The sequence below is a fragment of the Boleophthalmus pectinirostris genome, unplaced genomic scaffold (genome assembly GCF_026225935.1).
Source record: "Boleophthalmus pectinirostris isolate CB_2022bp ecotype Guang Dong unplaced genomic scaffold, ASM2622593v1 HiC_scaffold_15, whole genome shotgun sequence".
NCBI classification, from domain to species: domain Eukaryota; kingdom Metazoa; phylum Chordata; class Actinopteri; order Gobiiformes; family Gobiidae; genus Boleophthalmus; species Boleophthalmus pectinirostris.
The window spans coordinates 21,356,503-21,374,775 of NW_026571070.1; the positions used below are offsets into that span (position 1 = coordinate 21,356,503).

The 18,273-nt window shown below is 42.4% G+C and overlaps 3 protein-coding genes across 3 annotated transcripts; 2 read left to right on the forward strand and 1 right to left on the reverse strand.

Moving 5' to 3' along the window:
* The first annotated feature begins 403 nt into the window (after positions 1-403).
* On the forward strand, positions 404-4,270 carry usp12a (ubiquitin specific peptidase 12a). The gene is made up of 9 exons (XM_020925565.2): positions 404-556; positions 1,380-1,460; positions 1,542-1,755; positions 1,832-2,067; positions 2,138-2,214; positions 2,290-2,373; positions 2,823-3,020; positions 3,285-3,363; positions 3,446-4,270. The coding sequence occupies exons 1-9, from the start codon at positions 509-511 to the stop codon at positions 3,545-3,547; spliced, it is 1,119 nt and encodes a 372-aa protein (XP_020781224.1). The 5' UTR covers positions 404-508; the 3' UTR covers positions 3,548-4,270.
* A 1,480-nt stretch (positions 4,271-5,750) lies between these two features.
* Positions 5,751-6,779, forward strand: gpr12 (G protein-coupled receptor 12). Its single transcript, XM_020925567.1, has one exon. The coding sequence runs from the start codon at positions 5,751-5,753 to the stop codon at positions 6,777-6,779; it is 1,029 nt and encodes a 342-aa protein (XP_020781226.1).
* Positions 6,780-10,061: 3,282 nt separating this feature from the next.
* wasf3b (WASP family member 3b) lies at positions 10,062-18,273 on the reverse strand. Its single transcript, XM_020925564.2, has 9 exons — positions 18,162-18,273; positions 14,655-14,825; positions 12,899-13,033; positions 12,611-12,764; positions 12,422-12,539; positions 12,162-12,343; positions 11,819-12,085; positions 10,813-11,123; positions 10,062-10,713 (listed from the first exon to the last, which is right to left on the reverse strand). Exons 2-9 carry the CDS (start codon positions 14,785-14,787, stop codon positions 10,556-10,558), a joined length of 1,458 nt encoding a protein of 485 aa, XP_020781223.1. The 5' UTR covers positions 14,788-14,825; positions 18,162-18,273; the 3' UTR covers positions 10,062-10,555.

The window sequence follows — 18,273 nt, forward strand, 5'->3', positions numbered from 1 at the left end:
ATCAATAAATCTGACAGAGCAGACTTATTATGGTCTTAGAATCTAGTATTTTATTCAATTACGGATATGAAGAATATTCTTGATGACACTATAGCTGTGTACCATAGACTGTAATAACATATTTAGTAGATTGGCAACACATTTTACATTGTTGGATTGGTAGGTATTTGTAACAATATCATATACTGTGTGTGCACATAAGAGATATTTACTATTTATGGTAATAATTAATTGGCGTATTAAATGTAGAAAAACATAATATGCGTAAAAAGTGTTGGTACTTAAAATTATGTATTTGTTTAGCGGGTGTGTTACACATGCTCAACCATTCTATCGAAATTGGTGAAATTTACAGAGCGTATCAAAAACGAATCCGGAAGTAAATGGTATGTTACTCTCTTGTCTCTTGAGGCCGGGCCCAGTTATAAACAGCACATCGACAGCTGCCCCCTCGGAGCAGCCCACAGTCTTAGCGCACCGAGGTGTAGTGGAAGATGGCGTTAGCCGAATGGAAATCCTAATGACAGTCTCAAAATTTGCCTCTTTTTGTACCATGGTGAGTCTGCTGCTCTTGGTCACTTGTATCAATTAGACTATATACTCCGGGATTATGCAAAAACATGGCCTATTATTACTATTATTGACTCGCAAAGAAATATTCCCAATGAAGTAACTACTGCTGCTGTCTATGCTAGCAAAGCAGTTTTCCGAGCAAGCAAAGCAAGCAGCAACCTCAGCTTCGCCAATCAGTTCAAATGCCACAGTCGGGTTATATTTGCGGTCATTATTGGCTTATTACTATCCTGTCTGTTCAGTGATGTGATGTAACTAAGTATTTCAGCCAAGTGACAATGCACCTGCTGCTAGCTGGCTAACATTGGGCATCTGGAGCTAAACCACAGTTGTAGTTAGCCAGCAAACAACTGGCCACATCTGGTTCATAAAAGCAGCGCTGCCCTCATCAGACTGCGCATTTTGGAGGATTGTGAAACAGTGTGTAATCTAGAGCATCTTATGTCCTTTTGCATTTAGGAGATACAACATTTTATTATTGCAGGCGATGACGACATGGTTTATCATTAGCTACGCAGTTGTGGACCCGCTCCAGGTGTATTCATTACTGTTCACTTTGCATCAGACCAACTGCTCTGTCTGTTTGACAATCATTTAACAACTTTTGGAAATAAGTAGTAGAAAACCAAATGCTTACAAGTAAAGAAAATGTGTTATAAATTGTGTTAATAAAATCTAGTATGACCATTTGCCCTATTGCTACATTTTGATTCAACTTATTGAAGATACATGTCTTTTATATACTGTGAAATGTGTTGCCTATGATTTTGCTTGAATTGTACATTTCATGACTTTGATTATTACAGGGCGCCAATGCCTCTGCTCTGGAGAAAGAGATTGGATCTGAGCAGTTTCCGGTCAATGAGCACTACTTTGGGTTGGTCAATGTAAGTGATTCTGACTGTATTAGTATTTGTAATAGTATTTAACTTATTGCTGCTTTTGATTACCTTTGCACTTTCTTTTAGTTTGGAAACACCTGCTATTGCAACTCAGTATTGCAGGCTCTCTACTTCTGCCGACCGTTTCGGGAGAAAATCTTGGCATATCGCAGCCAGCCTCGGCGGAAAGAGAACCTGCTCACATGTTTGGCTGACCTGTTCCATAGTATTGCCAATCAAAAGAGGAAAGTGGGTGTTATACCACCCAAGAAGTTTATTACACGTCTACGCAAGGAAAATGGTGAATATAATAACTGCTTACTTGCACTGAATTTAATGAAATGAGACTTAATATAGTTTTTTTCTGTTTTTCTCAGAACTCTTTGACAACTACATGCAGCAAGATGCTCATGAGTTCTTGAACTACCTACTAAACACCATCGCTGATCTACTCCAAGAAGAAAGGAAACAAGAGAAGACCAATGGCCGTCTTGCCAACGGCACACTGGACTCCCAGAATAATAATAGCAATGCTTCACCTGCTCCTACCTGGGTCCATGAGATCTTCCAAGGCACTCTAACCAATGAGACACGCTGCCTCACCTGTGAAACGGTATGTTTTTAGATTTTGTAATATACTTCGTAAAAATAACATCTTAAATAAGATTATTTTTTCCACATAGATAAGCAGTAAAGATGAGGACTTTCTGGACCTTTCAGTTGATGTAGAACAGAATACCTCCATCACACACTGCCTCAGGTTTGAACAACATTTAATATAATGTTTGTGTAATAGGCAATACAGGTTCACACTGTTTCCTTTGACATATTCCAGAGGTTTTAGTAACACAGAGACACTGTGCAGCGAGTACAAATACTACTGTGAAGAATGTAGGAGCAAGCAGGAGGCACACAAGAGGTCAGTATTCGTCTCTGCTTTAACTAATCTATTGAAGTTAATCTGAACGCATGATTGTGGTCCTGCAATGTAACCATTGGACAGCTGACCTTACCTGAGATTCCGAGCAATATTGGCTTTGTTTGGTGTCCTTTACAGTTTTGCTTTATAGAAAACAATAACACTTTCTTACTATTGAATGCTTTGTTCCAAAGCGGTAGTAGTCAGAGGTTATGCTGGAAAAAACTGTCCTTGGTTTTACTTCTCAGCTGCAGCCTGTAATGCCTCTGTTGTGTTCTGCCTTGTTATGGCAAATAGCAAATGTACATTATATTATACAAATAGTACCCAATCTAAGGTCTGGTTGTGCTCTGCCAACACTGCTCTGTTCATATTGCTTTTGGTAATGGCCCTCCAAGTTCCTGGTCTTGTCTGTGGTCAACCATACTTACACTTAATTGTAATTACAGAATGCGAGTAAAGAAGCTACCCATGATCCTAGCACTGCATCTGAAGCGCTTTAAATACATGGAGCAGCTACAACGATACACAAAACTGTCCTATCGCGTAGTCTTCCCTTTGGAGCTGCGTCTCTTCAACACTTCTGGAGATGCCACCAATCCTGAGCGGCTCTATGACCTGGTGGCAGTAGTGGTCCACTGTGGAAGGTGAGTTTAGAGTGGATATTTTTTAGGCTTACAGATTGGAATTTTGCCTACACCTGGCCACATTTGTAGTTTAAAACAGAAATAAGGGGTATTCTGTGAAACAAGATTAAGCTAAACCTTATCTTTATATAGATGTTTCAGACCAATGTTTTCAGAAGCATGTTTTAGAAAATGAATGATCTATTATTGTTTTTGAATTTTATTAATCAGTTGTTAAATTGAGGTGAAGGGATTGCATGTTACAGAAGTTGTATGTCTTTGCAGTGGTCCAAATCGGGGTCACTACATTGCAATTGTAAAAAGTCATGACTTCTGGTTGCTATTTGATGATGACATTGTGGAGGTAAGAAAATATTCATCTCTACATGATTCACTCAAAAAATAGCTTTTGTTTTCATTTGTATTCTCATCTGTTCTTTCTGTAGAAAATTGATGCACAGGCAATAGAAGAATTCTATGGCTTAACGTCTGAAATCTCCAAGAACTCCGAGTCTGGATACATCCTGTTCTACCAGTCCAGAGATTAAATGTTGAGTGTTTTACAGTAAGCGAGCTCCCTCCTCTTTGTGTAGGGCAAAGGACCCTGCACCACCGCAGGTACTGTTCCTAAAGCTGTATGTTAACATGTGCTTTAGGCCGTCAGCGCTGCCTCTCAGCTGTGGAAGTGTCCCCCTGAACAGCTGTCCCTTCTGGTTCAGTTTTCATCCTGTGTTTCTGGACGCTTTCTGCAGCAGGGACAAAGACACTGTTGAATGAAAACTGTGTCAAGATTGTTCATTGTTTAAACGGACGATGAGTAGGGTTGTACAGATGTAAGTTGGTCATATGAGTGATGTACTAATTTTTGCCTTGGGAGTTGAATGAATGGTTATTTAATAATTCATATGATGTAATATTGGCCTGGTGTTTTCACCCCACACTGTTATACTGCACTGGCTTTTACTCGGACTGGATCAGGTTTATGATCATGGATGTATAAAGGTGGGAAAGGATAGTGTCTCCTCTCTGGAGTACACCATGGGGGTTGTGTCTTTCTACCGTGTACAGAATGGTATTTGTATAAATATTACAAGAAGATATTATTCTCATTGGAAAATGTTAGACATTAAGAAGATGTATTAACACTATGGTGCACTTTTGATACCGTTTTGTAGGTGTTGGCAAATTAAATGTGAGGGTTTGCTTGAAAAGGCCTGTTGTTAAGCGATCATTTTCTGTTTTAAAGAAAAAGAAATAAAACTATAAACATGTCTTTTGGGTGTGCTCCTTTCTATGTTATCCAGGTGCTCACTGATGACTCATAGGTGCTCACTGGTGCCCTCCAGAGGTGATAGCTGGGGAAGCCACGCTCCCGCTATAACGAAAAGTATATTGATGAAGGAATTTATTTAAATGCATTTACACCCCAAATCTCAAGTGTTTGGGGACATCGCGTATGACCGACATAATGCACACGTGATGCGCACGTCAGTGATAGTGCTTGGAGCAGCACCGCACACAAAAAGGCAGGAGATGGAGAGATGGAATCAGGGAGGAGGGGGCTGACACACATCAGGCTACTGTTAATAGCACAGACAGGACCAGAATAGCATGGCGTCGCAGGAGGAGAGTACTCACTTCATCCAGCATCTTGGAATCTGAAATTTGACCTCAGTTGGAGCAGTCGTCAATAGGCCAATATTAGACTAAACTTTAAAAGGAAGGAGCCGGTCAAAACAGGCGTTTCAGTGGATTTTAAGCAACTTTTTGCATACCACTTATTTATATTAAAAATATATATATGTAAAAATAAAAACGTGTCCTTGACACGGTAGGACTAGACGGTTTTTATAACAGTTCAACCGGTCTGGCCCTCCTTCAATATCGACCCGCTCTCCTTTGCCTTCTTACCCCCTCCTCACAGCGCCTGCTCTGAGCTTTGCACAGCCGCAATCCACAGCGCACAGTGATGCTCCGCTAAAGGCACTGCCTTTTCCGTCCTCCTGGCTGCGAGGCTGAGGATTCCGCTCAGCATCCCCATCCTCTCCGGGCTGTGCCTCTGTACGCCGGCGCAGCGCTACCAGCATCCACACCATGGAGAGACCAAGCAGCCATTCTTCCATCTAAACCGAAGGCCAGCCTCGCTGTCAAGGTAAGTTTAGAGCTGATCCTCTTTCGCTTGAACATCCCTATTTTACTGAGTACACAAAGCACAAGCAGCTTTCGTTGATGTGAACCGTTTGCAGTTTTATGCTGCTGCTTGAACTATTTAAACGCGTGTGCATCTAGAAAAACCCTGGTCTTTTGCAGTACCAGTCAATATTAACAGAGATGCCGTTGGTCTTTGACAGCACGAGAATAATGACCGGCATCTGGCCCTCCAGAATGTGCCTCAGGTGGCTTAGTAATTTTCTTTAGCCTTTTCCAAAAGTTAATAATAAATAATGATAAAGACGATTTTTTTATGAAGACTTATTTTTATCTAAGAGGCCATATGCAGCCCATTAGACATAACCTTGAATGTTAATGTTTTGTGTAACACAAAGATGTCTTCCAGTGGCGCTTAGCACATGGATGCATAACGGACGCACAGCAGCAGCCCCCTGCTGATTTCTATATTAGGCCTACACATGTGCCTGATAGTCTACATGTATTAATATTTAAGTCTACTGGAATGTAAAAGCTTCATAGGTTTTTAAGTACTCAATTTCAGAGATTGTACTGTACTTTTGTTTTTCAGACGGGAGCACAATGAGTGAAGAGTCACCAGTCTCCCCCAGTTGGGTGGGCCAGGACCCAACCACATGGGCCAGTGGAGGTGGGGGCCCACTGGATAACAGCACAGATCTGGGCATATTCCCTCAGGAGGACATCTACCCCCCCAGCCAGCTGCCTCTGCTGGTCAACCCCTGGGACATTGTGCTTTGCTCCTCTGGGACCCTGATTGCCTGTGAAAATGCGTTGGTGGTTCTGGTCATATGGCAAAATCCGGCACTGCGGGCCCCCATGTTCCTGCTTATTGGCAGCCTAGCACTGGCTGACCTTTTAGCTGGCCTGGGACTGGTGCTTCACTTTACATGTGCCTACTTGCTCCGCTCTGACTCAGCCCAGCTACTAACTGTGGGGCTGGTGGTGGCCTCCTTCTCAGCATCTGTTTTCAGCCTGTTGGCCATTACTATTGACCGCTACCTGTCCCTGTACTATGCCCTGACCTACAATTCTGAGCGGACTGCCGCGTTTACCTACACCATGCTGGTGCTGCTCTGGGGCCTGTCCCTGTGTCTGGGGCTGCTGCCGGTCACAGGGGTCAACTGTCTGGCAGAGGAGGCCTCCTGCAGCGTGGTGCGCCCACTCACCAAGAACAACATTGCTGTGCTGTCTGTGTCTTTTCTGCTGCTGTTTGGCCTTATGCTCCAGCTCTACGTCCAGATTTGTAAAATAGTGATGCGCCACGCTCACCAGATTGCTCTCCAACATCACTTCCTCGCTGCCACGCCTCACTACGTCACCACACGAAAGGGTGTGTCCACACTAGCCATCATCCTGGGAACCTTTGCTGCTTGTTGGATGCCATTCACTGTCTACTCTCTGATTGCAGACTACACCTACCCTCCTCTTTACACTTATGCGACGCTGGTGCCTGCCACATACAACTCTGTCATCAACCCCGTCATCTATGCTTTCAGGAACCAGGAGATCCAGAAAGCCCTGTGGCTGGTGTGCTGCGGATGTGTGCCCAGCAGTGTTGCCCACAGAGCAAGGACCCCTAGTGACGTGTGAGCCCAGAGGAGAGTGTTTGAGTGAGGCACCAGCTGTGCTTCTCACTGGCCCTACAGTGTCCCAGCAGCAGCACACTTGGGAGAGCATCATGTGGCCAGGGCTATAGCAGCACTTCTGACTAGACGGATGCTACTAGTTGATGCAGTTTTGTTAATTATCAACCGCCCTACCGAGAGGATGGTATTGTGTTCTTTGTTTCACACATCATTGGGCATGGTGTATCACTGTCTTCCCCAGTGATAGCGGCCTTCTGTGAGGCTGCTCCCTTTCGTGCAATCTGTGCCACGCCCTTTTCCCTCGATTCTGCAGAGAACCAGCGTGTCACATGCTACAGGCAGCAGATGTACATAAAGCGTGCATATTTAACAACACCAAGGCCTGGGGTTGACACGTGTTGTATTTTCAGATGGGGGAGGGTTTTTGTTTTGTAATGCAGTGCGTAAAGGCTGTCTAGATATTAAATCCGTGCGTTGGGTACAGTGAGAAACCAGGGCTCATCCACTACGACTGAGATTTCCACGGTAAAAAAAAAACCCGTTTGGAGCAGCATCCAGTCGCTCTGCTGCTGCACTCTGAACGTGCATCGAAAGCTAAACAGCCGCGGAGAGCTAAAAATAGACACGGCGCGCTCTGATCCGCGCCCTGCGTCCTCCACAGACGCCGAGAACGAAATTAAGACGCTCTTTCTCCTCGGCGCTTCCTGCACATCTTTAAACGTTATTTTTCTATGGCGTCTACGTCTTTCTGTTCAAAGGATGCCTGAGAGGCTACTGTCTGTGTCAAAACAAGGTCCAATGGTCACCGCTGTTTCCAAATAACTATTAAGCGTAATAACATCATATAAATCAACCAATCTAAAATGCACGCTAGATTCCAGTGATTTGCATGCAAGCACATAATCCTCTTCTCGTATTTACTGCTGTACTCCAGGCATTGTCATCTTAACGTTATAATAAATTACCTAAATAATTTTACTGAGCTACAGAACTACAGCCTACTTAGGCCGTGTACCTCACATGAATTTCATTGAAAGAGCTAAATCATCACTCAAGTGACATTAAATGCATTGTATTGTAGTTCAGAGATATGCTCTACCAGCTGCTCTGAGTTTGTGGAGTTTAAGTTACAAATCTGTATTCTTTGTCCATACAAATCAGCAATAACAACCCTGTGAGTGATACTAGTTAGTGAAGCAATACTCAGACAGCAATAACATCTCTGTTCCACCAAGACTTATTCCTGCTGAGGTGGGCAAGGCAGAAATGTTGGCCAAAAAGTGGAATTAAGACCTGTGGTGAAAGATTCTCTAGTGCTATTACACCACTGCCTCATTTGGGTCCACCAAAGGCCCTCTAAATTGTGCATATTTGGTCAAGCTGAACTGTTAAAGCGTAGGCTCCTTTGTGTCTGCATTGACTAGTTGTTAGCGTGGTAGCATTTGAACTGCCCACTCCAGGATATTAAACTTGAGACGGTGTTAGTATGAGCTGCATGTCCATTGGATGTGTGCATGTGTGTGTGATTGTGTCCCAGCAACTCAGCAGACTGTGATCCATCCCTTGTGTCGTCAGGGGTTACAAATCGCTGTATTAAGGGTTGCCCTGTGTTGACCCCTAACTTTGTGAATGCTGCCAGTCTTCCTGTGAACTCTGAGAGAAGTGGCCTCGTTATGTTGTTTTGTGATGGCGTTTGCCTCAAAGCATGTAGACCTTTTCACAAATCGTATTTATGAATAGGACACAAATGTTCCAGCACTTCAAGCCAAAGTGAAAGGACTCTAAATTAACAGGATCATAGTCCTACTGTGTTTTATGTTTATGTATGTTTATATTCTCTTGTATTTAAAATAATTCTGGGTTGGTTAAGGCAAGTACCCATTAAGTGACCTCTGAACAATTATATGAGCTAAAATTGGCCACTTCCAAAGACATAAGAATTGCTCCCTCTTCATTTCCTTGCTTAATATGTTTTTAAAAGAGGTGATGCAAGGAAATCAAAAGAGCAGCATTTCCCAGCTTTGGACTGTAGCCGCTATATGTGAACTTGTGCACAGTGTCAGATTGTAGTTTTCTGTGAGCACCAACAGCTCAGGCTGGCACACCACAAAACACCACAAACTTGTATTCCTTTGGAGAATAGTCTATTTTGTTATATTTATTGAATAGTTCTATTTTTTCCACTTAAGTCTGGCTTGAGTACTTTCAGATTCTGATGTTGTATGGCGCTGTAAAGCCTTTTTATGAATGTAGTAATAATCAACACGTTTTCTAAAATCAACCCCCTCCCGTCACAAGTAATTTATCTATGTAAATAAGGCATGCCTAAGAGGAAGGATCACCATGCATGGTGCTACCCGCAAGACTGCAGTAGGTTTGTACCACAGAGAATGAAGTATCGTCAAGGCAGTGGCAATGTAACATTTGTTCTAGTGATGTTCACTTTTCTTGCTTCAGGTTACATGTCAGTGTTGATTAATGGGTAGCCAGGCCTGAGGTTGGTGACAAAACATGGTGTCAGATGAGTGAATGTTTTTGTCACATCACATAGAATTTGTAAAGAGGAAGGTGAGAAAAGGGCTTTGATCCACCTACAATATAGTGAGACTGTGAAACTGGATGTAGTCAGTGCACACTTGTTCATTCATAGAATGGTTTAACTGACGCTACTTCTGTAATATTTGGTGGGTCATAGGGGTGGTTGGTCCATGTTGATAAATCAGTAGTCAGAGAAAAATGGTGACTCTGAATCTAGAGCTAAATATCAGACACTCAAGGGCCTGTGAATGTGTGTGTTTTCATTTGAGGCTTCAGACCAGAACACCACAGTAACAGCATCTTGTGTATATGTATGCGTAGTTTTCAATGTGAAATGCACTTTATTTTTTTGGATGAAAATGGCACAAATTAAGTATCTGCAAAATGAAACATATGATAATCAACATGCACTAACTGAGATATTGTACAGTTTGTGTGACTGTGTTGTCTATTTTTCCAAAGTGTTAGTTGTACTTTTTATTGCTTACATTGATTAGTTCACTCTATTAAGAGATCTTGTTAATTTTGTATTAAAAATGTGCTGTGCATAAAAATCATGCCTTGTCCTCATCCTTTTTCACCCGGCTGTTTCCCTAGCAACTTCCTTCTCAGCTGTTCCGTTTCTGTGGAAACTAAGCCAGGTATGTGTCGTCTCTATGACGACAGTGGAACAGTAAAGACACAATGCTTCATTCATCATTTTATTATTTTCACTATACAGCCATAATCTGTTTGTATAGTGATCAGCAATAAGTTTAAATATCTCTTTGACTTCATCACAGCATTTTATACAGAACATTCTGCTAGTACTTAGTTGCTTCCAGTTACTTTCATGTAGGCTACATGTTAAAAACTTACCTCCTGATCTATGGCTTAAACAACTGTTTCAGTAAAAAAAAAAAAAAAAAACACAATAAAAATACAATTACACTGGTTAGTTTAAGAGGAAAATTTCCAGCATCTCTGAATATATGAGATAAGCTTCTTCTACAGGGTGTCTATAGTGTTTCAACAGGTAGAGATCTGGGATGCATTCACATTGCTCAGTTGTCAGGATTATAATTTTTTAAATATTTGATTTAGTATGATTTCCAGTTCTTATTACATGGTTAGCTTATGTTAAAGAACAGTACAATATGTGAGTAACTGTGATTGTGATTCAGTGGGCATTGCTTCAACATGTGTCTTCAATTATGTGTATACACTGAGTGGTTAAACTATCAGTTTGTACTGTGTTTAGTGTTAATCAGACCAGTCATTCTCCTCTAACTCCGAGTCGTCCTCTGAGTCAGAGTATTCCACAGCAATGCGTCGTGACAGGATCGTGGCAACATCATTTCCAACTGGTTCCCTCTTTGCCTGCTGCTCCTGCTGCTCCTGCACCTTCTTCAGCTGGATACCTAAAACAATTGCATGATTTATGACCAATTGTTGTTTGTGATACATATACAGTATACACAATTTATAGAAATGTATAAATGTGTAACTTTGACACTTACCCATGCGTATGGCAGCCAGTAGGTCACTCCGGGCATCACTGACAACTGCGCTCTCAGCAGGTGCAGATGAGGACATTTTGCGTGTCGTGGAGTGGGGGGCACCAGCAGGGGTGGGAGGTGGAGGAGGGCCAGGGGGAGGTGGGGCAGCCTGTGCTCCAGACAAAGGGGGTGGAGGTGGAGCATAGCTCCCAGCAGCACCCATTGGTCCTGGAGACATGGGACCTCCAGGAGGAGAGGCGAAGGCAGTTTGAGCTGAAGGAATGAGTGGGGCAGGAGGAGGGGGAGGAGGAGTGTTGGCATACCCATCCATACTGATGAAAGACAAAAGACAATGTTAGGAAAGTCCTAAGTTCTCATAGGCCAAAGTTTACAATATGTTCACATGTTCACGACAAGCCACTAGATGGCAGCATTAGCTCATAATTGGCATCCTGTAGTAAAGAACTTGTTAGCATTAGTATCCTTGTGTTAGGTCAGAGCACACAGAGTAACCAGGTGTTCTTTAGATGTGATAAATTATCCTTGCACAACAAGATGGATTTTCACGATATTTGTGAGTTCACAAACTCAAAAGAATCCATCTTGGCCCTCACTGGTGTGACAGGGCTCGACAGGTGGTGGGCGCATCAATCACAGCACAGAACTGTTTGTGCGGGAGTCAAAGCCAAAGCACTTCAACGAACCAAAACAAACATGGCAACGCTGACAGGCATACTTCAGCCTAATGTGATGTCAATACAGACTATTTTGTTTGTGAAAAATACAGAAGAAGCTTTTTGTGCATTTGTGGACAGGAGATGTCTATGCGTTTCTCTCAACTGGATGTAACAAAGGTTAGATTTTTTGGCTTATTCAACTGTTGTGATGCTTCAGATGCAATCAGATTCAAATAGTTGTCACATTGTCATGTTTTTACTATAAGCCATTACAGACTGATAATGTGTTCAGTTCAGTTCAGAATGACACACATATCAGTTGGGCAATGTGGTTGTGTGGTGTATTATACCTGTAGTCTACTGGCGGGAGCGACATGGAGCCTCCGTTCATAGCTTCAGTTGGTGGAGGGGGCAGTGGTACCTGGTGGTGTGTGCGCCCCAGTGTCCCGCTCTGATAGGCCATGGCCCGACCTCTGCCCTCCAGCTCCACCCCTTTAGGGATGTGCCCTGCTGCCATCTGAGCGGCGAGGACACTGGGTGGTGGGCCAGAGTAAGTGTGCGCGTGCCCAGCATGGTTCATGGCATTAGGATACTGATGCTGCTCAAAACCATGAACCCTGAATGACAGAATACAGAGAGTTAATGGGATGGCCAACATGGACAAATGTGAAGGCACATGTGCAGTAGAAATACCTGTTTTCTGGAGACATGGAGCCTTCAGAGGAGGTGGCTCTGTCTCTGTGTATTGTGTGTCGATGATCGGGCCTCAGCTCTTTATCCAAAGCCATCATATTCCACTCCTGACGGCGGTTTCTTGCTTTGCGGACCTTCTTGACCTCTCTCTGTAATGTGCCATCCACACAACGTCTCTGCTCCTTTGGAGAGTTATGACTCACATGTTATGATTAATGAAGCCGTATTAGCCAATTGTTTTGTTTGGATTATAAGATTACCTTTTGCTTCCTCTTCTCTTTCCTCTTGTCCTCTGTGTCCTGCAGCATTTTTTCCTTCCAGAGATCAAAGAAGTAGGAAGGATCTGTGTAAAACTTAAGGGCATCCTTCTTGTCATCCCTGTAAAAACAAATGAGGGAATGGAGGAACAGGGTAGTTGGCAAGAGGAGGATACAGGTATATATGTATACCTGTATGGTGAGAGGATGCTGAGAGGAGGAGGCTTGTCACTCAGATTAAACATGTCAGTAACTGGGTTGGGTATGCTGCTCTTGGACACCACCTGCTGGTCCTGAGTGGTGGAGCTCTTGAAGGCTTTCCTCATGTTGATATCTTGCAAGGAAACTATTAGCCACAAAGAGAGGAACAGGGTTAAAGATATTCAACAAAACAAGAGCTAGAAGTTCATGAACTCTCCAACAGCGGGCGGAAAATGGAAAACAGGCAACACCAGAGCCAAGCATGACCCTATGACCCACCTTCTTCTACGGTAGAGTCCAGCTGTGTAACCTTGACAGCCAGCCGGTCGATACGGTCCTGGAGTGAGTTGGCACGTAGGTAGAAGTTGTTGGCCTCATTAAACAGTTCACCAAATATGTCCTCCGCATGTTTACCTAAACACACAGGAAAAATATCAAAGACAGGCAAGACTTATAATAAGACTTATGAGAAGTACATCTGCAATCCATATCTGGAGCCAAATATGTCTGTGCGGCCTGAATCAATACTGCAGTAATGTGACACAATGTGAAATTCAAGTCTGAGAGGTACTGCAAGGCCATTATTTTCCATTGACCTACACGGAAAATGTACAAACAGGTTTATCCTCAGCCAAGGGCTGCAGGAGAATGTGTTTTTCACCAACAACATCTACCAACTGTGGCATTTTCTGCATTAAGAGGCAAATTTTTCACTTTTTTCACTACACAGATAGTCAAGATTCATTAAATGTTTGGAAAAGGCTATAAACCAGTGATTTTATGTGTTGGGTCAAAGTCAATTATGTTAAGGTATGATTTAAATAACTATAGAAATATAACTAGGAATACATTTTGAATGGAAATGGTTTTGTTTCACTCAAACGTTTATAAGAATGCTCAAATGTAGAGAGCAATGGATGAAAAGGTGTTGTACCAAACAAAAACATGCCAAGTTTATTTCTGTCCCTCCTGCTGACAGGATGGGCCACAGGAAAAATATTTAGAGGAAGGAAGAATCTTACATCCGGTAGTCGGGGCCCATCAGCTTTGAACTCCTATGGGAATTGGTCTGGTCCATAAGCAGCCAGAGGAAAAACAATCTTCCCTAAGGCTAAATTTACTACGAACTATTCCTTTAAATATTGTCCCTGCACAGATAAAGGAATCTTTAAAGCTGGATAATGGAGATAGGGCATTGTCATTTTGGTAGAGATACATTTGTGTGTCATGTCTGTATGTAGTATGTAGACTGGGCCCTCAGGCTTATATTTAACCCACAGCTGCTGTTGAAAGGCCTACTCCCACTGCAGGAACTTGATACAATATAATGGTCAGACTTACAGAGAATGGTCTGACTCATTGGAGTTTGTTGCAAAAACATCTTTGGATTTCAATGAGCCATGTGTTGTACGTTTAACAAAATAACTGAGGTAAATATATCTGTTTTTGCAAATCTCTGGTACAGAATGTATAGGTGAATTATCAAGAATTTGTTTTATTACCAATCTACTTTAGCCTGAAGAATTAGCCTGGTCTAGACCTAGGGTTGTCATTAAATAGTTTAATCAGCTATTGTACTTTTTACAATCTATGGTTATTGTTTATACTGTAGTGTATGTTAAGTTGAAGACACACAGTAGTGGATGCCTTTCTCCAGATCTAAACAGGCATTACAAACAAACAACCACCACACAAAGGCCTTAAAACAGTTGAATATCCACAGCTGCCCTGATGAGTTCATTTTGTGACCATCTAAAAGGATTACATGTCCCGCCCCTGTGTCCCAGTCCTCGGCCACAGTAAGCCCACCGCTCGCCCACTAACCCCAGGCTCCGTAACTATGACAACGACCAAATCAATTACTGGTGCGGGATTAATGATGAAACCATGTGATCTTGTCTCACTAAAAAGAGGCTACACAGTAGATAGTCCTCAAGCTAAAGTCACTGAGCTTACAGTCTAAGGAAATAAAATTGGAACTTTTGGCTTGTCGTTATAATCACTTCAATTAATTGTGTGAGTGTGTGTGTCTTACTGAGACTACTGAGCTGACGAATGATGGCGGACAGGGTATTGTTCATCACACATTCAAGCTCACTGCCGATGCCCTCCGGGAGCGCGCCCCGGCAGAGGTGGCGTGGCTCAATGTTCCTCTTCACCAGTGGCATGGTGAGGCCTCACACCAGGACTGTCCCAGTGGCACACACTGTACAAAAGCAGAGGACAAGAGACGCTATGAGGCAAGAGTAAAACATGTACTATATGAAAACAGTTTGATTTTGAGTAATAACCTTTACATTGACAATCAGTTATTTCACCATTTTAACTTCATAGCACCACTTACCACCAGTTACTTTGGTAAAAGACTGAGTATTGCCATAAACCTCACAATACAATATCCCTAAAATAAGTTCTTAAAAGCTTGCTGAACTGATGTTTTCCTTGCTTAAAAGTATCTTTGTGATACACAGCCCTAGTATCAATATGCAGATTCCCAAGAAATCTGTAATTTTGTCATTTTGAGTACAGCCTTATCCTGTTACAGTAGTAGTGCACAGTTTTGTGTTGGAAGATGTGACTGTGGGTCCATTCCATTTGATTCAATAATATAGTGCAAGTCTTGAATAATAATTTAACAGGTGAAATTCTGTGAACACCTTGAATCTAAATATTTTCTCCCCCTCTTGACTCTGAGCAGTGGAGTTTGCATAACAGGCCAAGGCATGAAAGCTACAACCATCAGTGCTCTAAAGACCAGCAGTGAGATTTAAGCATTAGGAAGATACAGTGTTCCTGTTAATCCCAGCACAGCTTGACAGAGGCCCAGCTGGACCCCCTCACACAAACTGATTCATGACTGTGTTTGGCCACCCATGTTCAGAGGGTGCTCCAAAATTTGTAACAGCATCACACAGGACAGAGCAAACAAAAACTTTTATTTGTCTTTGATGCAGCCCTCATCAGTTCAAAGGTCTTCAGATAATAGTAAAACCAGCTGAGATCCCAATGAGCATCACAGTGGCCATTCTATCGCCACTCCTTCCTGTTTCCTGTTTTCCAATCTGCTCCTGTTTCCTGGTCCTCCCAGTGTCACATCTCTGCTTCCTGCCCAAACACTTAAACAATATGACACAAAGAGAGACGAAGAGGAAGGACGAGGATGCACACACCCAAACTACTGAAAATACACATTAACACATACTGAAAGAATTAGACTACAGTGAAATGAAATGTTCACACTAGAGCTACTACAATATTTATGCAGAAAATATATTTTTAGCAAGTACATATAAGTAAGTCAGTACAATCTAGATTGTGAGGGCTTCACTTATTTCATGATCAATATTTGCAGGGAAAGAAACAAATAAATCACTTTTTCAAGAGTGTCCTGGTCAAAAGGTAACAGCAGAAGTATCCTGAACACTGAAACCTCAAAAAAATCAAAACCTTTCACTGTATAAACACTAAGCCTTAGTACTGTGTTATTACTGTGTGAGAGAGAAAGTCTGTTGTAACAGCTGTCAAAGACAGAGACATTTCTTTCACCAAAGCCAACTCTCACCATCAGAGTTCTGACAAGGCCATGCTGCCCCCTGCAACCACCAGCAACAGCCACAAAACAAAGGCTCAAATGACATCATCAATAAAGCTCAGGAAATGATGGTTAATACTGGGTCGTAAATGATGAGGTTGAATGTCCTTTACTATCTGCCTGGCATAACAATCACTGAGGCGAAATCATGAGCAAATGAAGGTATGGGAGGAGGGAATAAGACTTAACACGGTTTAGAAAAGTAAATGCAAACTAGAAGTACTGGACAGTTCTGAAGCAGGACAAGAGCACTCAGAGTTTCAAAGTGTCAAAAGAGAGAGGCTAAAGTAAAGTTTAGAAGACTGACGTACTGGTGGGTGTGAAAGGAGAAAAAAGGGAGTGTATTGGGGGGAGGGGTACAAACAGGGACCTCGGGAAACCACTGAAAGGTTCCTGGGACAATAGACCTTCGTTCACACGGCAACAGCACCAGCTCTCCCATGCATCCTCCCCCTCATCCTCCTTTAAGGGCCCCTGTACCCTCAGCATGAAAGCCCAATGAGCTGCACTCATTAGAGAAGGAGAGGAAGAGAGAGTACTACATGGCCACGACTAGAAAGTGTCACCCAACACTTGAGCTGTCGCTGTAAGACACAAAAACAGACATACAGTACAGTGTCCATCTCCAGTTTCTATCTTCTCTTTTGTCTGGGTCTGGATACTGGAATAATGACTATAGCACTCTGGGCTTAGACCCACAAGGTAGCCTCTCAAATATCCCATTAGCAGCATGTAAACAGCCTCATCAACTGCAAAAAATGTCTTTGATCCTCGATAGGGGTCACATTCACCCTGCATTCAGGGTACAATGCAGTTCCCTGGTGAAGATACCAACACAGAAACGCTGAGGCAAAGATGTGGGAAGTCCATTAAGATGAATCATTATCAATTTATGAGTACTGCTTCTTGTATGGCTGTTTGCCTTGCTCTCATGCTATGAATAATACAATTTTTATGTCAGGCTTGATGCTGCCTTAAATATGTACATTACTTCTATGTTAATGCAAGGACAATACTTTTCAGCATTGCAGAGACATTAGAAACTATGCCTGAAGGCCATTTTGACCAAATGTCACTGTGGAGTGGATAGGCAATGAGACAAGAGTAGAGACAAGTAGTATTTATACAATTACAAAGATATAACAAGTCTAGTGAAGGCTCAGTGAAGGCATTTGTAGCTTTAGTCAGTTTGGAAATAGTCCCGGTCGTAGAATAACTAATAAGATAGTAATGATACCGTCCGAACATAGATGCAGTGATGAATAATTAGCAATTTATCTTTACTTTGTATACATAACGTGAATCATTCAAATGCAACTGAAATTTTGCTGAACATGGTGTCTGTCACATGCAATGATAACATCTTGGTCATGCTTAAATAGAAGGCTACATCTATGCTATATCTCCATAGGATTTACATAGGGCTTGTCATCACATGGATGTCACACATCACTTCAGTCACTGTGTGTTCACATGGGCTGTCTGTTCGTGGCTCCTCTCAGTTCTGATATCTCTGCTGCCCACTGGCTGTATAATACTGGCATATAGACCTACAGGCTTGAACTAATAGTGCTCGATCAATCACTGTTCCGCACCGCCGCTTCCCGTCACTGACCCACATCCAACTCACAGCGTCTCCCCCACCACCTCTTCACTACATTTACTCAGCATCTTGTTAAAAAAAAATCACGAAAAGCAGGAACAGATATCCAATCAATGGATATCTGTGCTGTTGTAGTTTTTCCTAACCCATAACATTTAAAACATAAAATACTTGGATTGGAAACCGCATGTTTATTATGGTCTACTGGGGGTCCACTCCATTGACCACTCCGTTAGCTAGCTTATATCACTGATATTACTTTAGTTACTCAAACAACAAATGCAAGCATAAATATAATCAATTAATATGCATATAAAAGTAATTTAATCTTACCACAGAGTACTTACCGCAACTTAAATTATCAGTAGAAATGTGTCGGTCTGCATGTCCCGTTAGATACTCCTATTAGCACTGCCATCCCGTCTCCCCCAGCCCGTCTGGCCACTCCACGAAAAAAAA

Coding starts and splice junctions, on each gene's coding strand:
- usp12a (XM_020925565.2), top strand. CDS start 509: ATGGAAATCCTAATGACAGTCTCAAAATTTGCCTCTTTTTGTACCATG. Junction 1,461..1,541: donor ACTACTTTGGGTTGGTCAAT/GTAAGTGATTCT, acceptor ACTTTCTTTTAG/TTTGGAAACACCTGCTATTG. Junction 1,756..1,831: donor ACGTCTACGCAAGGAAAATG/GTGAATATAATA, acceptor TGTTTTTCTCAG/AACTCTTTGACAACTACATG.
- gpr12 (XM_020925567.1), top strand. CDS start 5,751: ATGAGTGAAGAGTCACCAGTCTCCCCCAGTTGGGTGGGCCAGGACCCA.
- wasf3b (XM_020925564.2), bottom strand. CDS start 14,787: ATGCCACTGGTGAAGAGGAACATTGAGCCACGCCACCTCTGCCGGGGC. Junction 13,034..14,654: donor TCGTCAGCTCAGTAGTCTCA/GTAAGACACACA, acceptor CTGTGTGTTTAG/GTAAACATGCGGAGGACATA. Junction 12,344..12,421: donor AAGAGAAGAGGAAGCAAAAG/GTAATCTTATAA, acceptor AACTCTCCAAAG/GAGCAGAGACGTTGTGTGGA.